General features: G+C 43.2%; 1 protein-coding gene across 1 annotated transcript in view; it reads right to left on the reverse strand.

Moving 5' to 3' along the window:
• GRK3 (G protein-coupled receptor kinase 3) overlaps window positions 1-18,156 on the reverse strand; it is a gene marked incomplete at its 5' end in the record, with an annotated part of 123,346 nt that overhangs the window by 83,297 nt on the left and 21,893 nt on the right. Inside the window, one exon of the mRNA XM_084254151.1 lies at window positions 14,719-14,795. Within this exon, the coding sequence (XP_084110277.1) occupies window positions 14,719-14,795 (77 nt within the window). The remainder of the gene's footprint in view (window positions 1-14,718; window positions 14,796-18,156) is intronic.

Genomic DNA, 18,156 nt, shown 5'->3' on the forward strand with positions numbered 1-18,156 from the left:
AGGAATGGTCTTAAGCAGCATCTAAGGTGGTGTCTGTGAAATGGAAAACTACAGGGCAAGGAAGGAGCTGACAAGGCCTCACATATTCGGTCCTGTGGCATGGAGCGCAGTGGTGGTGCATTAGCATCAATGGGAAGGGAAAAGAGGCCAGTTTGGGGGGGTGGGGTGTGAGTGTGCGTGCGTGCATGCATGTGTGTGTGTGTGTGTTCTGGTTTCTGAGTGCTGGGTTTTCCGGAGAAGGGAGATGATAAGGAGCAGGGGTAACATGTGATACTAAAAGTGATCTTTAAGTCAAGGAGACAAGAGGACAATGGGATCAGGTTCGAAGTGACCCGTGGGGGTGGATGGCACAGGCAAGGGGGCAGCAGGTTTACAGCAGAACAGCCAGGCAGCTGCCCAGAGCTTGGCAGAGCCTGCAGCTCTGAGGTTAGCACAGACCCAGCTCCATCACACTGCTGGGTCGCACCATCCCACCAGTTCCTCTTTCTGTGTATTAACTAGTTCCTTTCCTTCTGCAGTTTTAAATACTCTAAGGAAATACACTTTGAAGAATTCATTTATTCCCCTAAATTACAAAAAGCTAATAATCACATCCACCTGCCCCACCAAGTGGCATTTAAAGTCTTCAGTCTTTCTTTTCCCTCACTTCTCATGTTCCCTAGCCAATCATCTAGGTTCTTCCTACAGACAGTATCCCAAATCCACCCCCTTTCTGTGTCTCTATTGCAAGCCAGCCCCATCAACTTCCAGGATGGCGCAGGAGTCTACAAATTCATCTTCCTACTTCCACGCTCCCATTTTTGATGCCAACAATTTATTCACCATAGAGGCTAGAATGATCTTGAAACATAAATCAGATGTGGTCAAACCTACCAGAGCTTCCCACCTCACCTACAAAAGAACCTGATGTCCGCCACCCTCTCCCCTCACCTGACCCCTCTTCTCCTCCTCGTTGACTCCATGCTGGCTCTGCTCTTTCCTGCCCCAGCAACGCTGCTACAATGCTGTTCCCTCTGCTGAGAATGTTCTTCCACTGGATCTTTGCAGAGATGATTCCTTCTTTACTGAATCAATCACATTCTCAAAGTACTTTCTCAGAGAAATATTCCCTAAGCAACTAATGGACGAAATCACGTGGAAGTGTCTTCTTGTCACCTGCTTTTCATGACCCCCAAGGCACAAAGCTCCAGTTCCTGCTGTGTGCCAATAAGCCACGTGAGTTTGGTCAACTCACTTTGCACAGATAATCCTTATTTTCCTCAGATAAAACAAAGAGAATGGTCAATAACTTTATTAATGGCAATAAACTCTAAAGTCTCACTTAGACCTAACATTCAATGGCTTCATGAATTAAACCAGGATGGGTTTTTGATATCATTCTTTCTTGCTATTATTCTGCTATTTTGACAGGCGGGGGGGGTGCAGATATTCAAGGAGGAATAAAGGTTAGAAGAAGAGAGGTGAGAGGAGGGGGGAAGAGAGGAGGAGAGAAGGGTGAAGGGCCCCATGGAATCCCTTCTTGTGGGGAATTACTGCTTAATTCTTTTCCTGGCAACAAGTAGCTATTTCTGGAAGTAACTAACCACTTCAGGCATGGAAACTCCAGCTCTGGTTTCCCTGAACTTGCAGCGGCCCATAGACATCCCCTCTACACAGTGAGCACACATTTCTCAGTTAGGCAGCTCAGGAGAGTGACTGGGAACTGGAGGGCAGAGGACTCCCACTCGTGAAAGTCAGCTGCAGCCCAGACCACCATATGGGCAAGCTGCCCCCTGTCTGAGTGGTTGTCTTCTCAGCTGTCCAATGAATGGGGCTGACGATGACCTCTGCAGGGGTCAAGACTAAGCAATATCTGTGTGTGGAACGCTGAGCATCTCAGGGCTTGAGAACCAGTATCATCCAAGCTACACAGACTTCTTCAAAGCCTCTACTTCCAAAACTGACCTACACTATTGTGGGTGAGCTAGAAACTGACCATTGTCTTTGTATCACTGTGTGAAGCTATCACAATGGAGCTGCATGTCAAAGGTTTTACAGGCAATGCCAGACTCTTACATTTAACCCATTTTCCAACCAAGAGCCGAACACTTTATTTCAAAAATAAATCTATAGTTCAGGACATAATACCATAGCCAGGGCTGGACTAAACCTCCAGCTGTAATAACCAGAAAACTGAATCATGCAAATGAAATAATTGTTTTCAGATGTGGAATAGGTACAGCCCTGAAGCAGTAAGATAAACTGGAAGGGCCTATGTCTGGTTCAGCTCAGCCTAAAATGTGATGCTAGGAAGAGGGCCCGAGAAGACCATGTTGTTTTGCTGATGTGAGGCACCAGGAGTTCAGGAAGCCAAGGTGCCTGGGAATACCAAAAATATAAATAAAAGAAATATAGAGGCATAGCTAGCAAGTCAGTAGTGGCACCATGACCTGCTAGACTATAGTGAATCTAAAAGAAGACAGGAAAAGAAGATGGAAGGAACATATATCCTAGACAACAGAGGTACCACACTAACACCAATATCGAGAAAGCTGGAGTGGCAATACCACTACCAGGCAATGTAGACATCAGAACAATGTGTTACTGGGCTGAAGGATTTCTCATCCCCATAAAGGGGTCAATTCATCCAAAGGACATAATAATCACAAACATGCATGCACCTGTCATGGGGGTTCCAGCAATTCAGCTTCCAGGCACTTCGCAAAGAGAGACCACAGCGCAGGTCCACAACAAGAGTGTGTGAGACACCCATGGCAGCTCTGTTCATTATTGGCCCTGACTGGAAACCACCCTCGGCCCGAGAACAATTGAAATAGTTAAGTCTCTACAATGGAACACCATTCAGCAATAAGAGAAACTAAAGAAACAAACTCGCTGTGAATGTGGATGGATTGAGAGGGCGCTGAGGCAACCCCACCAGGCACAAAAGCGCAGCTATTGTGTGACTATTTATATAAAGCTCTAGGAAGGGCCAATGAAATCGAATGTGACTGAAGGCAGATCAGCCTTGGGCTGGGGCTGGGGTGAGCGGATGCAAAGGGGCTTTTCAAAGTAAAGAAAACAGTCCCTGCACAGGTTGGGTAGTGAGTGGCTGGTACACACCTTGGTCAGAACTCAAATGCTGTTCTTTTAGTATATGCATACTATACCTCTGTAAGGTTGTCTTTAAAAAGTTTAGGACACACATACTGAGCATAGTTATCAGTAAACAAAATAAACAAATAAATTTCCATCAAATTCTTACACATCCAGTACAGCCTAAGGAGGAAGTCAGGCATATCCAGAAAATCATGAATGAGAAAGACACAACAAAAGGGAGAGACCCAAACCACTGCCCCAGGAAGCCATCCTATCTCAGCCAGCACCAATTCTGAACCCTCTTGTTAGCCTGAGAGCAGAAGCCACAAAACAGAATTAATTTTAATCATCTTCAACAGTCATAAATTACCCAGTAAGCAAATAGTTTCCAAAAGAATAAAACCTCTTAAGACCAACAATTACTTATTTTTCTTGAAGTTATTATTTTATCCATGCTGCAAGCAGTAGAAATTCCAACTTAAAAAAACAACAACAAAGATTTCTTGGGTAAGTGCATCTTACAAGGTAAGAATATTTGCTGCTTTAAAAAGCTGTCCTAGTTTCTCTCTCTCTGTGTCCTACTGTTATAAATAGTCTCTGAGGGACTAGGAGAATTCTCCCTGCCCTGCCACTGTTGGAATTTCTCTCCGAACCCAACCCATAAGAAGCTTCTCTATTCATAAGAGAGCAGAAGGCATCAGAGCTGGGGCAGAGCTGTGAGCTCCGGGTTCATCTCAGAGCACCAGGAGGATGCAGAGGCAGACAAACAGCACTCCTCAGCAAATGGCCCACTGTGCAAACCAGGTGACCTCAATTCCCAGAGGCAGGGACCAAACCTTCACCCCATATTCCCATGTCCTGGCCAAGCCTCTCCTTTACCTTCTGGCCTGAACTGAACCTGACACACAGATCCCCTCTAAACAAGCCCCAAATCCCCCTCTCCTTCCCTTACACAATAGACTTCCTCATCAATCCCATCCTCAGAGTCTGAGATCTGTCAACTTCTCACCACAGGCCAGCGTCAGGCTCACTGCAGGAGCTCCCCCTTCCACACTCGCCCCTCAAGCCTTTTCTCCACCCCCCACCCCAACCCACCCCCAACCCCGCAGCTAGACTGCTCTGTGAACACTGAGTCAGAGGGAGCCATCCCAGTGCTCAAACTGTCCTACATCCCATGTCACTCCAAGTAAAAGCTGGGATATTCGCATGAAGAAATCCTCACGGTGGCCTGAAAGTCTCTCCACCACCAGCCCTCCCCTCCCAGCTACCCACTCCTCACACATCCTTCATTCCCACCTGTTCCACAGCTGCAGCCTCCCTGGCCTCAGCTCTTCCTCTGCCACAGGCTGCACTCTCAGGGTCTCTGCCCTGCTGAGCTCTCTACCTGGAACTACATCCCCTCACAAATACAGAGGGACTCAGCTCCCTCACGTCCCTGGTTATTAGACTCCCTGTGTAAGTGCTACTGAAGCTAAAGACCCCCTCCCCTGGGGCTCCCACAGCAGTTGGCCCCAGAGCACTGCCTGCGGCCAGTGCAAGCAGCTATAGGTGATGGGCATTTCATAGCAGCTTGGGGTGCTGGCAGAGGCAAGCGAGCCTTGCTTGGACGGGACATGCTTGGGATGCTCTGGACTTGCCCTGACATTCTTGCTCACTGGACTCTCAGGGTTGCTCGGACTGGACTCCTGCACTCACTCGACTCACTTGCTTGGATTCACTTGCTCTGACTCACCAACTTGAACTGGACACTTGCTTGCTCCGACTGGATGCTCTCAGAAGCATCCAGCAGCTGACCTCCAAGGAAAGAGAAAGAGAAGCTGAAAAGCTCCACAGAGAAGCCAAAGAGCTTCGCAGATACCAACAGCCGCTGCCTGCGTCCGGTTTGTCTCTGATACTACCTCAAAGGAGCACCAAGCCTCGAGCCTGGTGTCTCAAAGAGCTTTTTGTTGTTGCTGTGGGCCAAGAACTTACACAGAGCTGTAACACTAGTAACAGAGTGAGTGGCACTACTGGCCGGTGCTGTCCGGGTCACCTCTGAGAGCTGTTATCATCTGGCGGTATCGCCTCCTCGTGCTGCTGCCTTCACTGCTATCCGGGCCATGCCAACCTTCCAACTGTGGCTGTGGGCTGCAGCAGCGTCATCTCAGCCACCCCGCCTGGAAGCACCTCCAGCTGTGGCGAGTTGGATCCTGGCCCAGTGCATGCTCACACACCACAGGCCCCAGGCCCTCGTTGACCAGGCAATGCCATCTTTTTTTTTTTTTTAAGATTTATTTATTCATTCATTCATTCAAGCACTGGGTACAGTCAGAAGCGTGGGAGGGTGAGAGAATTCACCTGAGCCAGAACGGGGAACAGAACAGGCAGACCAACGAAGAACACTGCTGAGGGGAGCAGCGGGCGGCAGGAGAGGTCTGCGCACCATGTGGGACCCTCGCCCAGTGGCCGGGGATGGAACCGGCGCTGCAGAGGCTGCGGGCAGCTTTGCAACCCAGTGCTCAACCGCTGAGCCACCAGGGAGGCCCGCAATGCCATCTTGGATGAGCAGGCTTTTGTGTAGGACTTTTGGACACTGTGGACACTAACTGGGGTGAGAAAACCGACCACCTGTAAACTTGAGAACGCCTTGCTGCCCCTGTTTGTTAAATAAACCCCATTGTTCCCTGAGCCTGCATTGTATTGTAATTAGGTGCACAGGTGAGAACCCGACAGCGACCTGTCCACTACTGGGCACAGCCCTTTTACCCGTGATAGCCCTTCATGGCACTGTTTCACTACCTTCTCGAAATGCTCTATTTAAAGCTGCCAGACACACACGCTGTCTCCCGTTTCCTCTCTTGACTCTTCTTTGTGACATTTACCACCACATGGAGTACACATTTGTTGGTGTCTGTCCTCTAGAATGTTAGTTCTGTGAGGGCACAGATTTGTGTGTTGCTCACTAAGTACACTCCCCAGTGCTTATCAGAGCAATAGATTTCAAACAAAGCCTGTAGACTCTACATTTCATTTCCTTCTTTTGACTTTGACTAGAAGTTGAAATCCTAAAATAATTCTAGGGGAAGGTATAAAATCCTCAGTAAAGGTATTTCCAAAAGAGCTAAGAGCAGGGACACTATGACAGTGGTGGAATTTCATAATGCATCTGGGGTTCTTAAAGCTCTAACATGGTACAATCACACACACATACACTCGCCCCTGAGCTCCCAAAGCTGATGGACAACTTTCCCAGCAGGGATAATGTTTCCTAGGTCCTTGGCATTCTCCAGCGACATGAAGTATGACCCCACATGTGCTAATACTGCTACAGCATATGAGCTTTTTCCTCTAAGGTATGTGGGGTTCGGCAAGGAGAGGACGCAGTGGAGAGAGCTGCAGGTGCTGGCTGATCCTCCAGGCTCACCTCTGGGCCACAACAATAATTTCCCCTCATTTGCCATGATTGCTGAACTCTTGCCTCAGAAACAGCAGCAGCAGCATTTTCTGTGAATATCAGGGACTCGGCAGTAGGAAGGAGCTCATAGCCACTGGGCACTAGCAGGCCAGAGGGGCTGAGGCAGGTGAGAGGGCTGGGGGGGCCCCTCTGTGCTAACGCCACCTCAGCTAGGTCCGTGTGCCTTTGTCTCACGAAGCCAGGAAACCCCACACTCCAGTGCGAATGTCTTTCAGCAAAGCACTCATGGGAGACCTGCCACGGAGACGTCGTGCACCGCCCCCAAATTCTGGATTTTGGTATCATTGCATATTAGGAATTGTATAGCTGATAGTTATTTTTAAAAAAGAAAAAAAAGCCATCTGCATGCTAAATTTCCACACTAACTTTTCCTCTAACAGGCAAAAAAAAAAAAAATTGCTTGTGGGGAGCACAACACCCGGCCAGGCCCGACCTCTCAGGAGCTGTGCAAATTTGGTCACGCTATCTCACCTCGCCCAGAAACACCGGAGCCCTTGTTCAGTGCACAGGCAGCCATCTCTAGCTTAAAGGAACATAATTCCTATTAACTGCATGCTCAGAAGAGTGCAGGGAAAATAAATTAGCAACAGTTTAAAAGCTCATGAATGGAGCTGCCCATGTGCTGATTGGGTCTCCTGGAGGTACACCAGCTTCCAGCAGTCCTAGTGATCAGGAGATGCTGAAGGATCATTTATATAAATTTTTTCGTATAAATGATTATCATGACTGTTATTGGGTATTTAAATGATCGTTAAAAAGGAGTCCTAAAAAACTTTTTTTTTAAAGACAGCTAGATTTCCTCACAGGATGGCCTCAGCTCTCCCAGCGTGCCCAGACACAGAGGTAGCACTGCAGAGGTGGTGGGCGTCTCCCTGCTTACACCAACTCCATCTCTGTGAGCCCATTCCCAGGCCTGTCGTAAAATACAGCCTGCTGGTAGGATTTTAAGTAACAGCTTTTCCCTCTTCTCTAATGTCTTTCATTTTTATTGGGTAATTGTTTTTTAGGTAACCCAGCATTTTTATTAGGTAACCCAAGTTGAAACTGTGCAGAATCTGTGACCCTAATTTCCCTGGGTTCACTCATCATTAGCTGCCTCTTGGTGCATTGCCTTTTCAATTGAAAATCTAATTAGCTGTGCTTAGTCAAGTGTTTATCTCTGCTATTTGGAAGTTTAAATGAATCCTTAACCCTTTTCACGAAGGCATGGATGACTGATGCAGAACTGAGTGGGGCCCCAGGTTTTTCTCCTCTGTGCTGGTTGGTTGCTCTCGGCTGGGGAAAGTTTCACAGATAAGATAGGGTGGGAAGCTGGCTCTGTGACTGTCAGTGGGGGGGGGGGGGGGAGGGGGCGGCGGCTTTTGTCAGGAACCACCCTTCACAGTGACAGAAACAAATACCTCCAAACAAAGGTGGAAACAAAAGAAAAAACAAAGACTGAAGCTGGTTCCCAGGTTGAGATTTCCCTCAACCAACCATATGCAAAAGCGCTCAACTTTGCTATCATTTAACCCTGGCCTATGAGTTAGAAGTTCCAAAATCATAAATATTTGTAGATGTAAACCATCTATTATGTTCTGAAGAATAAAACAGCTCAAGGGGTAATTTTATAAATTATGAAATGATTTTGTTCTTTGAAATTGACAAAAAAGTAAGTCTAAAATGTTTTATTCAGTATCACTTGTTTTTTAGTATTTCTGTGGACGTTATAATTACCAATTTATTTTTAGTCTATGACATACGTATTATATAGACATATATTCATATATGTCTATATAGGAACTGTCTCTATAGGAACTGTTAGAAATTTTTAAAAGGACTTTATAAGGTAGCAATTTCTGATTTTCCAATGTATCCCTTTTATAATGAAACATACACTTTTGTTTTCAAAGCCCAAGGCAAGTACACTTCTTATGCCTTAACCCCAAATGCCAAATACAATTTGTGCATTCTTCCTATGTAAATGTTTTTTGAAGTCATGTTAAATGTTTGAGACAAACACGAAACATATTTAAGAAATCAAAGTAAAAACTGAAAAAAACAGGCAACAGATTGGAAAGAAAGAAGTAAAACTGTTTTTATTCAGAGATAGAATCCTGCCTACAGAAAATCCTAAGGAATCATACAAGTGTGCATAAATGTGTGTAGAAACAACCTACTAAGACACACAAATGGCAATACTACAGGATACACGTCCACTAGACAAAAACCCATTCCATTTCCAGAATGAGTTCTATGTCTTATAATACCATACCTCCATAAAGTTGTTTTTTTTTTTTTAAGATTTATTTATTTATTTATTTATACAAGCACTGGGTACAGTCAGAAGCACGGGAGGGTGAGAGAATTCACCAGAGCCAGAGCAGGGAGCAGAACAGGCAGAATGATGAAATACACTGCTGAGGGGAGCAGCGGGCGGCAGGAGAGGTCTGCGCGCCATGTGGAACCCTCGCCCAGCGGCCGGGGATCGAACTGGCTCTGCAGAGGCTGCAGGCAGCTTCACAACCCAGCATTCAACCATTGAGCCACAGGGAAGGCCCCATAAAGTTTTTTTTTAAAAATCAAAAATTGCAAAGTTTTGTCTTGTTGTGACCAAAAATCACATTTCCGACACCAACATTATTTCACACAAATTCAAAAAGATTAATATTCAGGCTCTGGATTAAGCTCTGAAGTCAGTGTTATAAAATGAAATGTCTTCCATGGCAATAAATGATGTAATACTACATTAACCATGATGTTCTTTATACATGAGAGTAACATTTGCATACTTCATGAATTAAGTATCTATTTTGGAGTCTCCTTCTAATCAGAAACATCCTCTTTTAATAAGAGTGGGTATGCTGACAGAGAAGCTAAGTAGATTGTCGACAGACAGATGGCATTTATCAAATGCCATGTGCCTTGGTTGCAAATGATAAAATTCTCATTTTTATCTTATAGAAGAAAATACTAACAAAATCATCTTAACTCTACCTGAATTTTTGATATTATAGTCTATTCAATAACAAGTATCTCTTTAAAATCATTTTTTTGGAGTCAAATCAAGAACACTGACAATATCTAAATGTGTAAGTTTTACTAAAAGCTAATTAGGAGTCAACTTAATTGATATCAATTAAGATATATAATGTCTATACAAGGATGAGAAGAATAAAAGCAGCTGTCACTCTTTTATTCTGAAAATTGGCAATTAAAAACAAAGAATTAAGTATTTATCCTGTCGTATTCATTTCCTATTGCTTTGCAAACTCAATGATTTACAAACAAAACCATTTGTGATCAGAGTTCTGTAGGTCCATAGTCTGGGTGGGTAGGTAGTCTGGGTGGGTCCTGGGTGGGTGTTTCCAGGGTCTCACAGGCCTGCCCTACAGGATCTGTAGAGGGACCTTCCAAATTCACTCAAATTGTTAGTAGAATCCAGCCCTACAGTTGTAGGACTGAGGCCCCTGCCTACTTGCAACCCACCACGGAGGGGCCAACTCTCAGCTCCTAAAGGACACCCATATTCCTTCCAGATGCTCCTCTCCACCTGCAAAGGTAGCAACTGTGTGTCCCATCTTTCTTGTGCTTCAGTCTCTCTGGTTCCCTCTTCTACAGGCCTGAGGAAATTCTCTACTACTAAAGGGCCGGTATGAGTAGACTGAGCCCACCCAGTGCATAACCTCAATTACATCTGCAAATCTCTTTCAAGCAGCTTACTCACTGGAGTAATACTAGGAAGCAGAGGTCATGGGGGGCATCCTAGAATCCTGCCAACCACATCAGCCTTTCCTGCATGAACTATATTTAAAGGCAATTAAGTAGCTCTAGTTAATAAGTAAAAGTAATAAATATGAAAGGAACAGCATAGACAACTCACCATTTTACAAACCCCTAATAAAGTAATTGACTTAGACAAAGATCACCAATGAAAGTGAAAAGAGCAGCAGCTGACAGGTAATTGAGGTATTGATGGGTTGACCACATCTCAGCCCACTTTAGAAAAGTGACTGCATAGACACCTACATGTCATGTGCCTTCTGCTACAAAGGACACAGCACCACCCACAAAGGACTCACTAAAAAAGTGGAAACCCACACTTAACCAAGCTGCTAGAGCTAACTTCCAGTGGACAGGAAATGTAAGAAATAGAAGTGCAATTTAAATGACACCAAGAAGCAGCAGCCAGAAAAATTCATAATGTGGAACATTCTACAATTTAACTGACCCAGTTTTTTTCAATGTCAATTTACCTGTATGTGTATGGCGGAGGAGGGGAATGCACAGGGGAGCATTCTAGATTAAAAAAGACACCATGACCAATTACAAGAACAATACCTGGATCTTCATATAACAAGCCAAAAAACAAAAAAGCATTTTTAGTTAATCAGGAAAATCTGAATATATATTCAATATTAAAGTATACCAAGAATCATCACAAAATTTAATTGCTTGGGATAAAGGCATTGTGGTTGTATAAGCAGACATTCCTATGGTTTTTTGAGATGCAAACAGGGCTGAAACGCTATGAGGGGTGTGTTACTTGCAACCACATAAAGAAGAGATGAACAAAACACAATACTGAAAAATACTGAATCTAGGAAATGGGTACTGGGGTTCATTTTTCCAATCTACTTTTAGATGAGACTGGCTAAAAAACTTGTACAACAATTTCACTGAAGAGCACTCATTCACAGACATCTGCCGAAAACCAACCACTGTGTTAAGTTCTTTAGGTACATCTCCTGCTGGACCCTTACAGCAGCCTTAGGAAGTAGGTATTGTTATCATCCCTGCTTTTACAGACAAGAAAATGAAGGACATAACCAATTCAGGGGGTAGCCAATACGTCTGCCAATCACCCATTGTCTCAGCAAAACCTCAGAGGTCAAGGAAATAAAAGATTTCTACGTTTTTATTTCACAAGGCATTTTTACACATCAGCTACAGCACACACTGGACATGAGGGAAGCTGGTAAGGGGTGAGGAGAAAAGAAGCTGATAGGCAGGGGGAGAGGGAGTGAAAGAGAAACACAGAAACCGACCAGGCAGTAACTCACAGAGACATGGCGGGAAGGAGCTGACCGGAAGGCCGGGAAAGACAGAGGGGCAGACAGACCTGGAGAGACAGACAGATTTACTCCCACCAAGGTCCACCCCCCACTTTTCCCTAATCCTTAATACCAGCCAGAAAATGAGAGGCCACCCAGCAAAAGGAGGAACCAGACAGACAAGAGCTAGACACATGAAATATATAACTATGTCCAACATAATTACAGATCTGTGTCTGGCGGGTCTACCTTGTGCTCTCTCCCTGCCCCCGCAGGAGAGGCCCTTCTTTCCTGCGATCTTCCAAGTTTAAACCCAAGTTTCTCAAGACCAACTCCAAGCTCACAAATCAGAAGGAAGGAAAGAAGGAACTATCTATTTAAGCAATTTTTAATTTTCTAACAGCTTCACCAAGATAAAATTCATAAGCCATCAGCGCCAAGGGAAGCCACTCTTAGGGAAGAATCTGTGTGGATGACAATAAGTTACATTAAAGCCATTATCACTTAGATCATTATTCACTCTGATCAAAGGCTCCTGGAACCAGAGTCTGGTCAGGTTTGAATTAAAACAATGGAAAAGTCATGTTTGGGAGCTAGTGGTGGGTGGAGGGTTGATGCAAGGAGTGGGGAGGGTGGCAGACAGGAACGGGTTGTAGAAGTGAGAGTGGGGAGCAGAAAACAGAAAAGGCATCCTCAATGCATTTCAGAAACTGGAATAACAGCTCCAGGGGCAGAAGGTTTGCAACAACCTACCAGCATGTCTTAATAATAATTATGTTAGAATGTTCTTTCTTCTCACGGAATCATCAATCACAAGGGCCAAAAAAGCAGATACAACCCAAATATCTGTCAACGAATAAATGGTCAAACAAAGTGGGGCACACCCACACAATGAAAGGGGACAGGAACACAGGGAAGAGCGAAGTTCTGCTACACACCACCACGCAGGTGAGCCTGGAGGGTGTGAGCAGTGGGCCCTCGAGAGGCTACAAGGGGTGTGACTCCCTTTGTGTGGAGTCCCCACAGCCACAGCCAGAGAGGCAGAAATCAGATCAGCAGTGATCACCTCTAATGAGGCCTAAAAGGAAAGGGCAGAATGGGCAATGACTGCTAATGGAGAAGCAGTTCCTTTAGGGGGGAAGGTGATGAAAATATTCTAGAATGAGATGGTGGTGACAGCTGCACAGGTCTGTGGCTGCACTGAAATCACTGAGCTACATAGCCATTATATGGACAAAGGATGTGCTATGTAAACTGTATCGCGACATATTTTAATATACTTTCATTGAAAATATGTTACTTTGAACATTTAGATTTTTAATTATTTATTATTTAAAAAAATCAAAAAATTCTTAACTAATAAATAATTGCCTTTTTCCCTTACATCAAAGATAGGCTTTCTCTTGTTAACATGCTAGATGTTTTCTGGTTTTCAGTAAAACACCAGAAGCAAAGGAGACCATTTGGATGGATGGATAGTTAACCAAACACAATGAGGAAGACAATGAGAAGCACCAATAAAAAAGGAAATGAACGCCAAATGCCTTCAACTGATCTGTTCCCAAGCGAATCCTGGTGATCAGAACAGTCTCTGCGTGGTTCAGGGCCACTGTCCTCCAAACATTCAGGCCACAATTCATCTCCAGATCACATTACCCACCTCTGACCAGTGTAACTCCATGTGTTATCACAGCAGCTTCTAAAGTGTTGTGATAGGCTGGCTGATTTTTGTAGACAGGTAAAACGCACTTTACAAAAATCCATAGACTACCTGTACCAGCTTCTACTTAACTTGAACAAAAGGAGCATTATAACTCTCCAAAAACAAATCTATCCAGTTCTTACTGGGTGACCTCCTGGAATACATTCTATGTTCATTGTCTCCTTTCCAATCGTCTTTAAAGAATTATTAGAATAGAGAAGGGGAACTTGGAATCAGAACAAGTCACTTCACCCCCAGGTCTGCATCTCCTTGCCTGTAAAATAAAGGGCCCCCCCTCGCAGAGATTTGGAGGTCCAACTCATGGAAACAGGACTAAATACAGAAGTAGAGTTCTAAGGAACTTTTAGTAAAATCTTCACTCCTTGAAATTTTAATAAACAATTTAAATTTCCCCTAGCATAAGATAACTCTAAAAATCAGACACAGTTCCTCAGGAAATTTTATCTGAACAAACATGGGAGACAAGCAAGGTACAAAGAAAGTAGAAAAGCATTCTGTCTGCTTATATTCAGCTATGCTGATTTCATATAGAAACCCAGAATCACCTGTTTAGCTACTAATAATGCTAGCCGGCAGGCCAGATGATGAAGCCTGTACAACAATGGGAATTGATTTGGGAGAACGGAAAAAAAGCGTGTGGACTGTAAATTATCTAACCCGGATGATGGTCACCTCTAAACAGCCAGCCTTTCAGTAGGCAGGGAGAACACGATTATCTCTTCTTCATAGGGCTTGAAACTCCACACCAAAACTGCAGTTCAGTCCTAATTTCAATGGGCACTAACGTCTGATAACCACACACCTGCTGCGCCCGGGCCAAAACCAGCATGGCCAGAGTTGGGCATAAGCCAGTGAGAAATGCTTCTTACCTCTGTGCCCACAATAGGAGAGTCCTTGTGACCCAGTAAGTGAAGACTCTGAATGGGGTCACAGGAACAAGAGTAATCAGGTGTGGGACTGACAATGATGAACAGTCTATGAAACCCTGTAACCCATGAAAACTAATGAGAACACTCTGTGGAAGCACCTGGGCAACCATAAGAATGGGACTGTTTCCCGAAGACACAGCCCAACTCACTGCAATCACAAGGGCACATGGCAGTGAGAGGTGCTGAGGACCCAGGAGGGGCGCAAGGCCTGAGAGAGGGCCCAGACAGAGCAGGAACCTGCTTGCAGGTTCCCAATCCTTGGGTTGTAGCAACCCCCTAGACTGCCTGAAAACCTACAGTCAAATTAGTCTATTTCCTAATAGCTTATTCGTAAGGTATATCATCAGGAACATACAGTCACTACCTTAGTAAGTACACGAAACTTCCTTCATCCCCAGCTCTACCTATAAAGCATGTACACTATTAGAGCAGCATTTATTAGAATGTCACCCAATATCACCATTAAAATCACAGCGTGCCAAATGAACAATCAGAACTTACCAATTTTCTGACTGAAAATCTTGTCAAAGGTTATTTCATTTCTCTCCTCGAGATATTTCTGCATCACACTCCGGATACTAAAAGAGAAGAGGGACATGTTTTTAATCAATCTGGAATGCACGATGAGTAACCATCCTGAGAATACCAAATATAGGATGCCTTCACTCAAGGCAGGGGGAGGAGAGACCCCTCTTTCTCATATCCACACCCATAAGAAATGACCAAGCAGACTTAGAGCTGGGGGCATCACTGCTCCAGCTATTACCTTCTCAGTGAGTGAGGGTGACTTACTTAGAGACTAAACACCAGAAATAACTGAAGGACTCTGAGAAAGCTCACTCTCAACACGCTTTCCAAAATATGCAGAAGCATGTATGCACCAGTAGACACAGGATGATTCCTGCTAATCAATTAAATGGGTTGCTTTCTAAAAAAAGTAAAAGCTCATGGGTATAATTAATATTTAAAAAATCAACCGTGGGAGTCCCTGGTGGCTCAGGGATAGTGCTTAAAGTCTCAGCACTATCAAGCTATCGCCAGCCACTGCCACATGAGTTTGCTCCCTGCCCAGGGAGCTAACCCACATGGTGCAGCAGACCTCTCTTGTCTCGCCCACTGCTTCCCTCAGCAGTGTATTTCAGTACATCTGCCTGTTGTTCCCCACTCTCTCTCTGGTGAATCTTCCTCTCACCCTCCCCCCCAACACACCTCTGGCCTACACCCCGGTTCTTCCATGTATAAATAAAAATAAATCTAAAAAAAATAAAAAAATAGAAAATCTACAGTAGGGTTAACTATGAAACTAAAGCAAGGTAAACAAAGTGGTCAATGAAATGGAACAGAGTATATATAAGCTGACCCACACACAAACAAGGAAGTTTAATATACAACAGAAGGAACAAGGCAGAAAAATGGGGACAGGAGGGAATATTCAGCAAGTGCATTCCAAAGTGATCAACCAAGTGGAAAAGGCAAAAACTTTAATACCCATTGATGGGCAATTTGGCTTTATCCTTTAAAAAAAAAAACAATTGAGGCATTTTATATATAGAGAGAAGTGCATTATATTAACTGCATGTTTTAACATATATTAAATGAATTTATTTTAAGATTGGTACTTTCATATATAACTACTATCCTAGTCAAAATGTAGAATTTCTGTCACCCCCAAAAGGTACCCCTCTGCAATCAGTCTCCCCATATTCTAGGATTCTGGCAACCACTTATCTCCTTTCTGTTAATGCAGCTTATTGCAGTAGTTCTAGAATTTTATACAAATAAACTCATGCAACATGCTGTCTTTTGTGTCTGGCTTCTTTCACTCAGCATAAGCAAGCTTCATTCATATTGTTGTGTGCATAAGTATTCAGTTACTTTTTATTGCCAAGTAGTATGTCATTGTATGAATATTCCACCATTTGTTTACCGACTCAACTGCTGATAGACATTTGGTTTGTTTTTAGTCTGGGGCTATTATGAATAAATCTGTTTTCAATATTTGTGTATAAGTCTTTTTATGGACATGTGTTTTAATTTTTCTTGGGTAAATATCTTGAAGTGAAATTGTTGGTCATATGGTAAATTATATTTAACATTACGAAAACTTCTAAACTATATTCAAACTGGTTGTACAATTTCACATTCCCAGCAACAATTTATGATGGTTCCAGTTACTCTACATTCCTTGCCAACACTTGGGTTGTCAGTCTTTTAAGTTTTAGCCACTTTGTTAGGTGTGTAGTGACATAGTATTTTAATTTTCATTTCACTAATGAATAATGATGTTGAGCATATTTGGACATGATAATTGGAATACATATATCTTCTTTTGTGAGGTACATAATGTTTTAGTTGAGTTGTTTCAGTTGTAAAATGTCAAGTCCTTTGGTCGGCTTTATGTGAAAATATTTTCTCCCAGTCTATGTACCTGGCCTCTTCATTTTCTTCATTGTAGTTCTTCTAAGAGTAGAAGCTTTTACTTGATGAGTCCCAAGTTATTATTCCTTCAGTGAACAGTCTGCAATGAAATCTTTCCTATCCCAAGGTCATAAAGATATTAACCCTTATTTTTCTTTACAAATTTCAAAGTTTCAGCTTTCATATTTAGTTCTAAGATCCACTTCAGGTAAATTTCTGTTTGTGATACAAGAATCAAAGTTCTTTATTTTTCCCCTTAATAAAAAATTATCCCATTATTATTTATTGGGGGGGTAACTATATCCTTTCTTCACTGAATTATCTGGAATCTTTGTTGATTCAACCCTAAACAAGCATAAATCCTTCTCTGGACTATCCTATCCTAATGATCCATTTGTCTATCCTTACATAAATATGTGCTCTATTGATAGCTACAGGTTCATAGTGGGTCTTAAAATCAGATAACCTACATCTTCCAAATTTGTTTTGTTTTTTATTTTGTTTTTTTGGCTATCCTAGGTCCTTTGATTTACTTTTTTTTTTAAGTCAACATGGAAATTTCATGACAGAAAAAAAAAACCCATTGGGGTTTTGATAGGAATTGTGTTGAATCTATAATTTGGGGGAAATAGTAAGTATATAATCTATAAATATGACATAAATCTCCATTTATCTAGATCTTCTTTAATTTCTCTTATTAATACATTTCAATTTTCAAATAGAAGTCTTGTCCTTTCTTTGTAATAGCTTTCTCTGGTTTTGAAAATCAAGATGTGATTTATAAAATGAAATGACAATTACTTCTTTCTCCTTAATTTTCTGAACGAGTTGGTGTAAGATAGTAATAATTCTTTGTGGGTCTGCTACTCCTAAGTGGCCTGTTCGACCACCATTTTATCACCTATAGTTCTAAATCCTAAGCAAGGTCAAAATGGCTTGGTCAGTTAGGTACAAAAGCCCAAGCCTGCAAGGTGCCCTTCAAATCCAACAAGAGCACAGAGCTGGATCACAATGGGAAGGCTATGTATCACTAGGTATGACCAGAAACGCCCAGGACCTGAGGACCAATGCATAACAAGGGACCCCAGAAGCTGATCAGTGGAATGCCTTGTTGATAAGATTAAAACCATGGCTGGGGGATTAGGGCGTGATCTCAATGACAATACCAATTCATCAAGCAAATGAGAAGTGCCTGAAGGGCAGACTCATAATCCCTAATCTTCTACATTCTTCCCCTTTCTTTAATCTCCTTCCCCTTTCCTTTTGTTCCTCCCCCTTACAACCAATGCTGTGTATCAATAAAAAGGCCAGGATCTTGCTCTTGAGCAGCATCCTGCATTATGTAGCCTGCTCCACAACTCCCGTTTCGTTATCAGTGTGCTGTTGCCCGATGCAACAATTCTTTCTTAAATGTCAGATAGAACTCAAGAGTCAAGTCATCTAAGCCTAGAATTTTCTTTGTAGAAAGTTTTAAATTACAGGCCCTCCCGGGGCACAGGCGGTTGAGCGCAGCACTGTGAA

Source organism: Talpa europaea, assembly GCF_964194135.1.
Source record: "Talpa europaea genome assembly, chromosome: 14".
NCBI lineage: Eukaryota > Metazoa > Chordata > Mammalia > Eulipotyphla > Talpidae > Talpa > Talpa europaea.